This window comes from Bos mutus, chromosome 14 (assembly GCF_027580195.1).
Source record: "Bos mutus isolate GX-2022 chromosome 14, NWIPB_WYAK_1.1, whole genome shotgun sequence".
In the NCBI taxonomy this organism is placed as follows: domain Eukaryota; kingdom Metazoa; phylum Chordata; class Mammalia; order Artiodactyla; family Bovidae; genus Bos; species Bos mutus.
The window spans coordinates 15,877,812-15,893,124 of NC_091630.1; the positions used below are offsets into that span (position 1 = coordinate 15,877,812).

The following is a 15,313-nucleotide window of genomic DNA, read 5'->3' on the forward strand; positions in this document are numbered from 1 at the left end:
GCAAAGTAATGTCTCTGCTTTTTAATATGCTCTCTAGGTTGGTCATAACTTTCCTTCCAAGGAGTAAGCGTCTTTTAATTTCATGGCTGCAGTCACCATCTGCAGTGATTTTGGAGCCCAGAAAAATAAAGTCAGCCACTGTTTCCACTGTTTCCCCATCTATTTGCCATGAGGTGATGGGACTGGATGCCATGATCTTTGTTTTCTGAATGTTGAGCTTTAAGCCAACTTTTTCACTCTCCACTTTCACTTTCATCAAGAGGCTCTTTAGTTCTTCTTCACTTTCTGCCATAAGGGTGGTGTCATCTGCATACCTCAGGTTATTGATATTTCTCCTGGCAATCTTGATTCCAGCTTGTGCTTCTTCCAGTCCAGCATTGCTCATGATGTACTCTGCATATAAGTTAAATAAGCAGGGTGACAATATACAGCCTTGACGTACTCCTTTTCCTATTTGGAACCAGTCAGTTGTTCCATGTCCAGTTCTAACTGTTGCTTCCTGACCTGCATATAGGTTTCTCAAGAGGCAGATCAGGTGGTACTAAGTGTAAAATAGTAACTTTTCAGTGGAGAAACCTGGCAGACACTACCTTAACTAACTGATCAAAGTTAACATCACTAATAATAGGGGAAATTGATATTATGGGCTCGTTGATACGAATCCACAGACGACATAACAGTATGCCAGCCAAAACTGCATAAACCAAAAACAATCTTGAGGAAACATCAGACAAACTGGAACTGCTGCTGCTGCTGCTAAGTCGCTTCAGTCGTGTCCGACTCTGTGCGACCCCATAGACAGCAGCCTACCAGGCTCCTCCATCCCTGGGATTCTTCAGGCAAGAACACTGGAGTGGGTTGCCGTTTCCTTCTCCACCTACAAAATAAATAGCTTATTTTCTGGGGGGTGGGGTGGGGAAAGTCACGGTCAGGAAAGAAAAAGACTGAAAAACTAGTTTGCTTTAGTTCGTTAAAGCAAACTCAATGCAAGGTGTAGTGAAGGACAGGGGACAGGGAACCCTGGCAAGCCGCAGTCCATGGGGTCACAGAGTCCGACAGGACCGAGCGACTGAACAACTAAGTCCTGGGTTGGACACTTGACCACAGTTGAATAAGGAGTGGATTAAATAGTATCTTCACAACGTTAAACTTCCTCGTGGTAACAGCCCTGAAGTTATGTAAGAAGCCTGTCATCACAAATCCAGTCACCAATCAATAGCCACTGGCCACCATCGCCTCCTCCCCTCCCCAGCTATTTAGGGATGACTCAGACGTGATCCCTCCCAAGCCCTTCGCCCCCTCTCCCAAAACTCAGCATCTTTATCCCTGCTTCCTAGGCAACTTTCCTCTCTGCCTTTACCACCTTCTCCACCTTCGCCCTACCTGGCTCCTTTCTTGTCTTTGTCCTCTTCTGCGTCCCCGCTGTCCCCTCCCTGGCACCTTCTCCCAACGAGCGGCTCGCTTCCCTCTCCAGGTGCGCGCCCCCACCCAGCGGTGCGGGCCCTCCCACGCAGCGGTGCGCGCCCCCACCCAGAGCTCCGCTGCGCGCTTGCGCTCTGTAAGCGCCGGAGCTGGCCGCTCGGAGTTGAAGGAACTTGTGCCGCCTGAGCGTTTCGCGCGGGATCCCGGCTCAGGGTCCCCAGCCCGCGCGGTCGCCGCGCTCGCCCTCCGGGCGTCCTCCTGCCCGTGATGGGCTGCTCCAGCAGCGCCCTCAACAAGGCCGGCGACGGCAACAGGCTTCGCAGCGGTGAGCAGGGGACCCGGCCCCACCGCCACCCCGCCCGCGCCCTGGGGCTTGGGTGGGTTCGCTTCCCCGGGGTCCGACGGGTGTGACTCGTGCCCACCCGGCCGGGCAGGGGGCGGCTCCTCCCTAAGGATGCGAGTGAGACCCGGAGCGGCGCTGCCGTGGCCCAGGATGCGGCGGTCCTGGTGCGCTCCGCCGCCCACGGTGCCCCACGCGGGAGGGAGCCCAGGAGTGGAGAGACCCCGCTGCCCGTGGCAGCGCGGGGAGTTGGCCTTAAGTCCCTAACGCGGTCAGCCACCGCGCTCTGTTAAACAGATGCAGAATTTCTTGTCCTTCAGCGTACAAGATTTCAGATTACTGTGCAGATGAGCATATACTCAGCGCACAGGTTCCTGAATTTTTAAAGAGGTCAGATGCACTGTCCACCATCCTTGGCTTAAGTATTTCTCAGTGAATACGAGTGTGATGAAAAGTGGTCCTCACTGAAACTTACGTGGAAATGCACCACACGCTTCTGTCTCTATACAATAGCCAGGTGCTTGGCTAGGTGCTGAAGATGCAAAGACCCTATTCCTGGGGTCTGGGATGGGGGTGGGGAGGAAGAAGAACATCAGACAAGTTGAACAGGTGATTGCCATAGTTTCTGACCGTGATAAGTGCTGTGAAAAGAATGAAACATGAATGAACCAGAGAATAGCTGGGTTTTATAGCAGCTTCACTTCTTAGATTTTGAGTGGCTGTTGCTTTGAACAAAGCTCTGAAGGTTAAGCACATTCCTTCAGGTTAATTTACAGTCTTCTTCAAAGCTAACTTTATGAGAACTTCTACACTCTGGCTAATTCCTTCTCACAAGTTTTCTTTTAGCACCTTGTGTTATTCCAATAACACGTCTTTCTGATTTTGTAGTAGGGAGCGCTCAGGCTTTTCAAGAATGGTGTTTCAAAGCTCAGACACTGTGTCTAGTCAGAAATAGGCCGTGTTACAGTCATTTTTGTGGTGTGTGATAATTTATTTTTAATTTCGTAGACAACAGAAAGCAATAGAAATGTGGAAGTAGGCCAAATATTTAAAGCCCTGTATAAAAGTGATTCCAAACCCCTGGTGAACTGACAACAATGTGAAGAGATGGAAGAAATCCATTTCTAATGTACAGGGCTTGCTGACCTTTCTCCTAAAAATGATGAACGCCTCTGTCCCCAAAACCTGCTCTCTGGAGGCCAGGGCAGGAAATAATTTCTTTGAGGTTTTATGAAATCAGATGGATTCTGTTTTTTTGCATTCTGTTCCATGATCAGTCCTTGTTGGTTTTAGTATGAAAAACTGATGCTTCAGGAAGATATACTGTATTACTTTGGTTTCTCTTATCCCCCAGCCGTGCCCCCAGATATCCTAGGAATTTAAAAAGCAGAGCACTAAATCATCATTGTAGATTTTTTAACTGATAAAAACTTGTAGGGAATGTTACTCTTGGGGAGGGGCAAAATGTTCAGTGGCTGGAAGGGTTTTTTAATCCTCTTAAAAAATAATGAATAACCTTGTTTTAATAAACATTTTATCACCAATATAAATAACTATCCACATGAGTCATGCTGTTTCATTTTTTTTATTCATGCTTTCATTGGAGTTTTAAGTTTTCACAGATGTTGTTCTGAAAGAAATGTTAAAACAACTGACAAAAAACCAGGTTTTGAGCATAGAAAATTAATAAATTGCTTGATGCACATATTGAATCAATCAACAGGTGTATTTTGCATCTGATCCTCAGACAGTATTCCCTTGTAATTAGATACTATTGTATGTTCATCAGCTTTTCAACTCCATGGACTTGGAGGCCCCATAAATAATTCATTCGTATTTCTGTAGCTCAAAACTTCTTTAAATTCTGTATACAACCCGAAGCCTGTGTGTGTTTGCTTTTAGATTAAAATAGTCCACGTTTATTAAATGTCCGGCACATGCATTTACTCACTGTACCCCCAGTGCTTAACAATGCTTGGCACATGATTGTTGAATGATTACATTTAATCCTTATAACAATGCTTTGACTAAGTTTTATGATTGTTCCCATTTTACAGAGAAGAGTAATTTGCCAAACCTGTGGGGCTCCTTGAGAGTCAGAGCTGAGCTTTGAACTCAGGTACTCTGATTCCATAATTTGACTTCTTATCTGTTCTCTTCCTCCTTAAATCTGTTTGTGACAACTTGATTTAAACCTCTTTTTGTCTCACATTGTTCTGGAGCCCCATTAGGTGTATGGTCATTCACTGTGCAAACAACAAAAGAAACACAGGAAAGTATAATCGAGTATCTAACTATGTAAATTGAATATTATAATAGAGTTTATTATAATCCCTAAATGAAATATATAATAAATATAATATTCACCTAGTATACTAGCATGAGTAAAATATTTATCCCTAAATAAGAATCAGTGAAATATGAAGTTATATTTGCTTCCAAGTTTAAACTAGGAATATTTGGAGGACATGTAGCCTTAGAGGTATTTTCAGCAGCTACATCGATATAGAGAAGTTTGCAGTGGCCTCCCATAGAGATACAGATAATCTTCATATTGTAAGAGATTCTTTTAAAATTCACAATATTATGAGTTAAATCTGTGTGGGTGTGTTAGTTTCTCAGTCGTGTCCGACTCTTTGTGACCCCACGGACTGTAGCCCACCAGGCTCCTCTGTCCATGAAATTAGCCAGGCAAGAATACTGGAGTGGGTAGCCATTCCCTTCTCCAGGGGGATCTTCCTGACCCAGGGATTGAACTTGGGTCTCCTACGTTGCAGCTCATTCTTTATTGTCTGAGCCACCAGGGAAGCTGCTGCTGCTAAGTCGCTTCAGTTGTGTCCGACTCTGTGCGACCCCATAGACGGCAGCCCACCAGGCTCCCCCATCCCTGGGATTCTCCAGGCAAGAACACTGGAGTGGGTTGCCATTTCCTTCTCCAATGCATGAAAGTGAAAAGTGAAAGTGAAGTCACTCAGTCGTGTCCAACTCTTTGAGACCCCATGGACTGCAGCCTACCTGGCTCCTCCGTCCATGGGATTTTCCAGGCAAGAGTACTGGAGTGGGGTGCCATTGCCTTCTCCGGAGTTAAAGCTAAAACGTATAAAATCGGCTGCAGACCGTATTTGTGTTTGGATAGTTCTGCTTAACAATTTTCTGTAACTGGTTTAAGAACTATTATATATAAGGTAGTATTAACCTGGAAGCAGAAGAATCATAAAATAATGGGTTGGACTAGATTACCTCTGAGATCACTTACAGCTCAATAATTCTGTAACACTGAATATGGAGGCACTTATTTTCTGGGCTCCAGTGAATCAGATAGTTACTGCTGGTTAGGTAGCTGTTAGGCTAAATAGGAATAACCCATTCTGTTGATCACATGGAGATGTTTGCTGTGATGCATGAGATAACAATTCCCCCTGAGCTGCTTTTCATCACCCCCAAAGATGACTCACTAGGAAGAGATGGTTGGTGGGGGAGGGGACGGGGTTGGAGGGGCAGTGTGGAGACTGGCTCTGATGTAAATAATTACCCAATGCTACTCAAAGTGCAGAACACTACTACTACTTACGTGGTAGTCATCACACACAGATTTTGAATGCCCTGTAAAGGGTGAGAAAAGAAGCTTTTCTTTCCAAAAGGACAACTAGACAGATTGAGTTTGGAATTTCTTGTGTTCATGGAAGCATGTTCTACATATTAGAACAATTTTTGTTCTCTTCAGTGCCCCTGGAGCTTATGAATCTGAACACAAAGATTTTGATGACTTCATAGGCGTTAATGGAACTCAAAAGTTTCCAGGCCTTTGGCATCGAACCTTCCTCTCCATGCTGCCAGCCCTCTGCTTCTCAGTGTAATTACTGTCCCACTCTTTCCTGATAAAAATGCCACCCATTTCTTGCAGACTTCTTCCAGAAGTTTTATAGCTTAAACACCAATGCTGCTGCTGCTAAGTCGCTTCAGTCGTGTCCAGCTCTGTGCGACCCCATACACGGCAGCCCACCAGGCTCCTCCATCCCTGGGATTCTCCAGGCAAGAACACTGGAGTGGGTTGCCATTTCCTTCTCCAAAACACCGATGTGGACAGAGTAAATAGGTGGCAATTATTGACGAATTCATCGCTAGGTTCATGTGTACATTTCCACTGACAGCTGTAATCATGTGTTTGTTCTTATCTGAACTCTCACTAGCTGCTTGGAGTCCACTGTCTAGATAATAAATAGGATGAGGCTTGAATTTCACAGTTATGTCAATTGACCTTTGTGTAGCAGAAATACCTTTAGTTATCAACCAGTATTTTCACACAGTGATATTTCAGTCCTGAACACTTCTCCTCTGTAATTGAAGAACAAAAATCATTAACATTAAAGTAAGTTTTAGAGGCTTTTCTTGCATACGAGTATTATATAAATGGGATTTCTTTGGTTCAAGTGCAGAGTCTCTGGACTGAGTCTTGTATGTCTTTGTGTTGCCTCTAGAGCTTGACATAGCATGCTTGGTAAGTCTTTGGGTGGGCTGATTACATACAGCTAATTGTAATGGAATAGTCATAAAACTGAAAACATCTGAAAAATGCACACAGTGAAAAGTCCACCTCCCACCCCAGCCTCACCATCTGCTCAATACAATCACATCTATGGATAAAAATTTTTATTAGGTTTTTTTTTGGATATATTCTCCCAAAGTTTCTTTATACATTTCAAATATTATTTCCCTCTCCCATCTTTATTCATAAAATGTGGTGTATTATACCCACTATTATTCTTCACTTAATTTCTTTCACCTAAAAATATGGAGCTCTTTCTATAATCTCTTTGTAATATAGAGAACTTTTTTCTCTTTTTTTTACCCTTGGTTAAGAATCCACTGTGTAATTTATTTAACCAAACCCCCAGTGAGGCACATTTGATTTGTTTCCAGCAAATGAGGCTGCAGTGAATTCCTTTACACATACATCATTTTGAAAGTGCACAAGCGTAACTGTAAGACCATTTCCCAAAAAGTGGCATTACTAGGTCAAAGGGCAAGCACATTTATAATTTTGAGAGCTAACTACCTAAATGCCTTCATAAGGGTTGTACCAAATGACACTCTCATCACCAACACATCTTTTTCTAAAATTGAAGGCTTTTGACATTTAGTATAGTTGCATCAAAACATGGGCATGGAGCAGAAATCAGGAGACGAAGTAGGAGCACCCACTTGGTTCCAGATACTTGAGCCTGTATTCTCATATAATCCTCGTAAGAATCTTAGTTTCACCGAATTCAGCTAGAAAATTGCAGCCTGGGGAGGATAAGTAACTTGCCCAAGGTCTCAGAGCTAGTGAATGATGGATCTTGTTCTTTTCACAAACTCCAGTCCCATCCGGGTCCAGGCCCAGTTCTGCTAGAACTCATCGTGTGGCCGTCAACATAGAAGACATGCAGTCCACATCGAGGGGTGGCTGGGTGAATGGATGGACTGACAGAGATGGGGATTCAGGGAGATGAGAGTGCTACTGAGAAAAGCAGAGGGAGGGTAGGCATCAGGACCGGCAGAATAACAAAGACTGGAAGGTAAAGTTGGTCCAGGTGGACTTGAGAAGACAGGGTCGGGTTGTGAAGGGATTCCTAGGTTATGCAGAAAAAGACCAACACAGCAAAACAAAGCTTTCTTGTGTTCTCTGAAATCATGCTTCTGCAAGGTTGCCACACGTCCCAGCTCATGTGTACACTTTCACTTTTGTGTTAATGTTTTACAACAAGTTTAAAATAAAAACCTAGTACTTGAAAGGCTTACCAAAACTGATAAATAAAACATTGAACTTGGCCAGGATTTGAATCCCAGTGTATAGAAATGTAGGTAGCCCAGGTAATGATTTTGTTTTTTTAAAGCGAAATATCCGAATGTAACTCTCCAATTGAGTGTTAGTGTCAGGAAAGTACCATGAGGCTTCAGAAGCTTCCTTACTTCCTCGGAGCTGTTACTGTTCACATTCCTTAAACCCTTCCTTGGGAATAGCCCTCTGGCCCTAGACTTGATTCTTTTGTGTACATTCTGGGATGTCAGAGCTGTGTCCTTTAAGGATGAAGATTGGGAGGGAAGCCTCCCCAAAACCCAAATCAAAAAACCTCACATCATTTTAAATAGCTAAAATGCCATGGGCATTACACTTTATGAAAGTGGGTGAAATAAGCCAGGAACTGCTAGCATGCTCAGAAACAAGGGGGGTCATGGGAGATGGAGAAAAGGGCAGTCAGTGCCATGGGGTCAGGTTCAGATGACACCATTTTCTTCCCCAAGGAAGGGCCCACGGGGCTCTGGGGTCCTCGGGGTAACCGGGCCGGGCTCTGGTGAGGTGCGGACTGCATGCTGACAACCCGGGAGGGATGACCCTCTTTTCTTAGATGTCACACTCAACCTTCCTTGCAGCCCCTCCTCCAGCCTGGTTTTTCAAATAAGACAAAAGACCCCGCCTGAGTCCCGATAACATGCTCTTTATTCATACCAAATACTTTTTGACTTTCAAATCTGTATGATTTTACTTGCTTTGAGACCATCAGATTGTATTAGGTCTGTTTAGATAAGTTCAGTTCAGTTGCTCAGTTGTGTCCGACACTTGCGACCCCATGAGCTGCAGCACGCCAGGCCTCCCTGTCCATCACCAACTCCTGGAGTTTACCCAAACTCATGTCCATTGAGTCGGTGATGCCATCCAACCATCTCATCCTCTGTCGTCCCCTTTCTCCTCCCGCCTTCAATCTTTCCCAGCATCGGGGTCTTTTCAAATGAGTCAGCTCTTCGTATCAGGTGGCTGAAGTATTGGAGTTTTCAGCTTCAGCATCAGTCCTTCTAATGAATATTCAGGACTGATCTCCTTTAGGATGGACTGGTTGGATCTCCTTGCAGTCCAAGGGACTCTCAAGAGTCTTCTCCAACACCACAGTTCAAAAACATCAATTCTTCGGCACTCAGCTTTCTTTATGGTCCAACTGACACATTCATACATGACTATTTAGATAAGAGACATGTCCAAATGGACATTAAGTAGGAAAGTCAAGACATAAAAAGATGTAAGAAGCATCGTGACACATCTGCCCTATCTATCTACTTTCCGGGTCACTGGAAGTCAAATTTCATTTACATACTATTTACTCTATGGCCATGCAAGTATAATTCAGAGTGGACATCAGGATAGCACCAGTTATCATTGTCTAAGACAGATAAGTACAAAATGAACTTGACGTCGTAGGCTAAGGTGACTTCCTGTCAAGAGACTGCTCAACAAGCCTCTTCTATGACCAGAGCTCTCTGCCTCGGCCAGCTCCGTTGTGGCTGTTCCAGGTCCCCCCATGCCAGGCCCCTGGGAGGTCAGTGATAGACCTGCCTCCTGTCCACTGAAAGAAAGGCTATCTGCTTCCTTCCCTTACAGGCATAAGGATGTACCATCAAATCAAGTATTTATTTATTTATTTGTCTATCAATTAATTTTCTGCTCCCTTCACCAGGACACTCATTTCAAGGACATACTTTTACAAGCCTCTAATGTATTTGTCTTCACACTCCGTGAAAAAGCCCTTTCTGCTCTCCGCAACAAGCAGCTTTTCTTTCAAACGTAGTCCTAAAGGGCCCTGCAGGATGAGAGAGTTCCACTCTTGGCAGACCACCTTGCTTCGTCTGCCTTCTCAGCCTTGCCTGGCTAATGCTGGTCTGGTCTGTCTTTGGTGATTGAAATATATCTTTGTCCCCTGTGTTGTGTGTATGAGCGCTTCCCAGCCTGTGAGCGTGGGATCCAGTGTGCCAGCCTTCCTCCCGGCCTCTTGGGCCGCAGGGCAGGGTCCAGATGGCCCGAACCCTCTCAGCGTAGCTTCCTCCACTGCTCTGTGTGCGGCACAAATACCGTGTTCCGTGTGTGCCGTGACATCAAAGAGATGGGAAGCCCTGGGCTAGGCATTCCAACTGCTCTGTCAGTTTCACTAGTGGTTTTTCTTACCAAGGAGAACACCTGCCTTTTGTCTTCCCAGTGAGGACCTAAGTTGCAATGTCCTCCCCAGTTGCTCTCCTCGCTTCCTTCTCACTGTCATCGGTAATGATAAGGAACTTTCCCCCCGCTACTTATTCTAACTTTTTTCATTTCCCTAAAACTAATAGGAACCCCATAATTTCTTTTGGCTAATTTCCTTTTCCTTTGTTTGCCCCGGAGTAGCCCCTACAGACTAGATACTTATGAGAGGCTGTGATCACCTTTGGGGGCTTCCCTGATAGCCGGTTTGATTCCTAGGTGGGGAAGATCCCCTGGAGAAGGGATAGGCTACCCACTCCAGGATTCTTGGGCTTCCCTTGTGGCTCAGCTGGCAAAGAATCCACCCGTAATGTGGGAGACCTGGGTTCGATCCCTGGGTTGGGAAGATCCCGGAAGATGGAAAAGGCTACCCACTCCAGTATTCTGGCCTAGAGAATTCCATGGACTATACCCATGGGGTCGCAGAGTCAGACATGACTGAGCAACTTAGTGTGTGTGTGTGTGTGTGAAAGAGGTTTAGAGTGGAGGGCACACGTGAGAGAGAAAATTTCAGCATGCTAAGAGATAGTATAGAGTTCCAATTTAAAATGTGGGTCTGAAGTGAGACTGGGTTCAAATCTGGTTCAGGGTATCAGAGGGTCATTTATTAGTTGTGTGACACTGGGCCACTCAACCTTTTTATGCCTCAGTGATGTCATCTGTAAAAAGGGATTAACAATTGGTTCCTATTTCCTCATTTGTTCTGAAGAATAAATGAATTAATATGTATAATGTACCTGGAATGTAGTCTAAGTATTGCCTGTAGCAGGGGTTGGCAAAGTGGCCTGTTGGCCAAACCAGCCCACTACCTGTTCTTATTTTAACACCTATGTTAGAAAAATTTATTTAGCTGCACCAGGTCTTAGTTGCATGTGGGATCTAGTCCCCAGACCAGGGACCAAACCTAGGCCCCTACATTGGGAGTGCGGAGTCTTAGCCACCGGACCAAGAGGGAAGTTCCCCCACGACATTTTTTTGTAAATAAAGTTTTTTTGGAACACAGACATGCCCATTCATTTACACATCGTCTCAGACTGCTTTCTCACTGTGATGACAGGTGACACAGTTGAGTAGTTGCAATAAAGACCCTTGGGGCTCAGTGGTAAAGAATCTGCTTGCAATGCAGGAGCTGCTGGAGTCTTGGGTTTGATCCCTGCTAGGGGAAGATCCCCTGGAAGAGGGTATGGCAACCCACTCCAATATTCTTGCCTGGAGAATCCCATGGACAGAGGAGCCTGCTGGGCTACAGTCCATAGGGTCTCAAAGAGTCGGACACAACTGAAGTGACTTAGCATACACACATGCAAATAATGTCCCCATGCCTGGCAAAGCTGAAAATATTTACTCTCTGTCCCTTTATAAAAAAAATTCTGACCCCTGGCTTGGAATATCATCTAATAAGTCCTTAATAAAGATGATTTCTCATTGATATCAATTTTAGTAAACCTCAATTTTTCTTTATTGCTTTTCCTAGATAACAATTTGATTTTTTTTTCCCCCTCAAGATCAAGTTCTAGATCTCTAAATGTTTTGAGTTGCTGGCCTTTTTTTCCTTTCTGGTAAATTTGTTAAAGGAAAGTGTCAAAAATACTGTTAGTAATAGCATTAATGGTACCAAAATATTAAAAAATCATAAAAATGGTTATGCAGATGGCTAAAGTTTTATGAAACAGTTTTTCTAAGGCTCCTAGAGCTTATTTTACTTGCTTTTATGTTTTGCTACTACAATTTTAAAAAAACAGATGATTTTAGAATAGTTTTAGATTTACAGGAAAATTATGAAGGTAATATAGAAAGTTCCACATCTACTTCACCCTATTATTCCCATCTTATATTGGTAGGGTGGCTTTGTCACAAACAATGAACCAAGCTTGATACATTATTATTAACCAAAGTCTATACTTTATTTGTAAGGAAAGTTATGACCAACCTAGATAGCATATTGAAAAGCAGAGACATTACTTTGCCAACAAAGGTCCCTCTAGTCAAGGCTATGGTTTTTCCAGTGGTCATGTATGGATGTGAGAGTTGGACTGTGAAGAAGGCTGAGCGCCGAAGAATTGATGCTTTTGAACTGTGGTGTTGGAGAAGACTCTTGAGAGTCCCTTGGACTGCAAGGAGATCCAACCAGTCCATTCTAAAGGATATCAGTCCTGGGTGTTCTTTGGAAGGAATGATGCTAAAGCTGAAACTCCAGTACTTTGGCCACCTCATGCGAAGAGTTGACTCATTGGAAAAGACTGATGCTGGGAGGGATTGGGGGCAGGAGGATGATGACAGAGGATGATATGGCTGGATGGCATCACCGACTCGATGGACGTGAGTTTGAGTGAACTCCGGGAGTTGGTGATGGACAGGGAGGCCTGGCGTGCTGTGATTCTTGGGGTCGCAAAGAGTCGGACACGACTGAGCGACTGAACTGAACTGAATTGATACTTTATTGGGGCTTTCCAGGAGGTTCAGAAAGTAAAGAATCAGCCTGCAATGCAGGAGACCGGAGTTCAATCCTTGGGTCGAGAAGATCCCTGGAGAAGGGAATGGCTACCCACTCCAGTGTTCTTGCCTGGGAAATCCCATGGACAGAGGAGGCTGGCAGATGCGGTCACAAAGAGTGGGACATGACTGAGTGAATAAGCACGCATGCATACTTTTAGATTTCCTTAATCTTTCTCTCATGTCCTATTTCTGTTCTGGGTTCCATCGCCTGCTTTGCATTTGGTTGTCGTGGTCATGTCTCCTTACACTCTTCTTAACTGGGACATTTTCTCAGGCGTTTTGATGACCTTGACAATTTTGAGGCAGTCTGGTCAGCTACTTTGTAGACTGTCCCTCAGTTGATACTTTTCTGATGTTTTTCTTATGATAAACTGGGATTATGGGTTTGGGGGAGGAAAAGAGCAGAGGTACAGGACCCTTCTCATCACATCATATCAGGGGTACGGGTTCTCAACATGACTAACCACTGCCTCCTAAATTTCTCTGACACTCTTTGGGGACTCTGAGCCTTGAAGAGGTGGAGAGTAGATTATACTCTAATCTTATTGAAATCTTCCAGTTGAATTGTTTCTATGATTCTTGTTTCAACCTGCTTCTTCCTAGGTCCAAACCTGTTTAATGCTCTGCTTAAAACGAGAAGCTCATTCAATTCAGGTTTCAAGTGTCTGGGCCAGAAGCCCAGTCTGGCCTAAAAGTGCCTAGGCCGGGGAGAGGAAGACTTCTGCTTTTTTACAAGTGACTTTTCATTCTGGGAAACAAAGCCCCTCAGTTCCCTTAATATGATCAGTACTGACCATGGCAGCAAGGTCATCTGAATTGCATATGGATCCCTAGCCTGAGATCCCTAACCCAAGAGATGAGTAGCAGCAGTCAGCTAAAAGGCCTGGGCTCACAGTCCTGTTTGGTCTGCCCACTGCTCTTTCTAGAACTGGACACTCTCAGGATGTGCTAACCACCCAGACTTGAGGTCCAGATATCTGAGGTAACTGACTGCTCTGTTGCAAAATTTAAGCATTCCATCCCAGCCATGGACTCACTAACTGAATACTTCCTTCTCGAGCGCAGACCCCTGCTCTTGGCCACTGATGCCTTTGTACATCACAGGTTGACACCCTGATGAGGTCAGACATGGACTCAGTGGCTGAGCTGGGAGTTTGGCCACCACTGTGAGCGTCAGTGGAGCTCCTTGGTCATTGCCCTTAGAGAGCAAGGCACAGCAAGTGTAAACTTTCATTTCAGATGAGAAATTAGAAGACATCTTTGTCCTGACCTAGCTGAGATGGAGGCTTAGCAAACCCACCCAGCTCTGTGGTATGAGGAAGCTTGAGGGAAGGAAGTCTTGCTCCCCAGTGTGGAGCTCTCTTAGACCAGCTCTGACCCTTGCTTCACTGTTGAATTAGTATACTCACCTCATCATCTGTGCTGCCCATTACATGCTAGCGTGAGGACAGAGACCAGGCCCGACGTCTGAAGCTGGGCAGCAATGCCAGTGGTTCTGGGGTCGGGCCTGCGAGTCAGCACTGAAACAAAACCCCAGAACCTCCCAGGAAACACTGATGGTACAGGTTCTGGGGCCACGGTTTGCCTGAAAGCACGTAATCTTCCGGGCAGAATCCCACTTCCTTGGGCTCACATCTGAGGCTCTGCCGCCTCTAACTGGGAGCCCTTCCTAGATAAAGGTTCTTAGTCTTTCAGTGTCATATTTCCTCTGCTGTATAATGGAGATAATAATGACTTACCTTGTGGAGTTGTTGGGAAGGTTGAATGAGATGGTCCCTGTAAAGCTCTAGGCACAGTGCCTCAGTAAATGTTAGCCACTCTGGTTCCAAGCAAAGCATCATGGGTGCGACCCATTTAGGTTGGTGAAGGGTCATGGTGTGTGAATATCAGAGAGATAATCTCCACTTTTTCTCTCTTCTTCCTTGTTCATTGAGATGTCTTTGATTTTTTTAGACTGCATTTCTGCCCAAACATTGGATCCCCATGTGCCAGTAATGACCATCAATCAATGAAACTTGCCTTTTTAAGTGCAACTACTGTTGATATTTTTTAATGTGATGTTTAATGCAACACCTTTTTTGAAATAAGAGTTCATCTTATAGGATTCTAGAGGAAACCAAAGACAATGAAACTGGAAAGTCGTACCTGAAGGAGGTGACTATTCGTCATGGCTTGAGGACTGGCTCTGAAGCTCTTAAATGTCAGCCTAGGCGGAAGCCCCCCGCCCCATCTCTATGTGTACTTATCAGATATTCCAGTAGTATCTTTCCAACTGCATGTTCTTGTTCCTCTGTGCTTAAATTTCAAAGTTAGATTTACCTTCAGACTTTAACGCATTTACCTTGTGATGTCAAAACTAGTTTTAGATACGTCAATTCCGGTAGTACTACTAAAAAATGAAGAGTGGTTTGTCTGACTTTTATTTGCCCTCTGTAGGGTTTTTTGGCTAATGGTTTCACACTCCAGTTACGTGGGATGTAACTCTTCAAAATGAGTGCGTTTTTTAAAAATTTGTGTTTATTTATTTGTTGTCTGTGCTGGATCTTACTTGTGACCCACGAGATCTTCGATCTTCATTGCCGCATGCAGGATCTTTAGTTACCGCATGTGGGATCTTTAGTTTCTGCGTGTAAACTCTTAGTTGTGGCATGTGGGATCTAGTTCCCTGACCAGGGATGGAACCTAGGCCCCCTGCAGTGGGAGCACTGAGTCTTACCACCAGACCACCAGGGAAGTCCCCAAATGAATGCCTTTTTAAATATCTATTGACTGATAGAACATACCCTTGTGGATTAGCATTTGTGCCATGGCACACAGGGTCAGTATCTTTACCTACTTTGGTGAGGGAAAAGGGCAGAAACATGGAGTATAGCCCCACTGTTAGCTCCACAAGAATTTGTTGGATGGGGGAAAAATGATGGAATGGAATTGAGGAGAAAGCAAAGACGGAACATGAGAACACGAGTTGGACTCTTGCTTTAGAGTGGATTCATGCTGCATCCCTGGTTCCC

General features: G+C 44.6%; 1 protein-coding gene across 2 annotated transcripts in view; it reads left to right on the forward strand.

Annotated features, from left to right (window-relative positions):
- Positions 1–1,284: 1,284 nt before the first annotated feature.
- Positions 1,285–15,313, forward strand: part of ERICH5 (glutamate rich 5) — a 31,463-nt gene continuing 17,434 nt past the window's right edge. For both annotated transcript variants that reach the window (XM_070383019.1, XM_005904389.3), the window contains exon 1: positions 1,285–1,747. In XM_070383019.1, the coding sequence (XP_070239120.1) occupies positions 1,690–1,747 (58 nt within the window). In that variant the 5' untranslated portion in view covers positions 1,285–1,689. The remainder of the gene's footprint in view (positions 1,748–15,313) is intronic.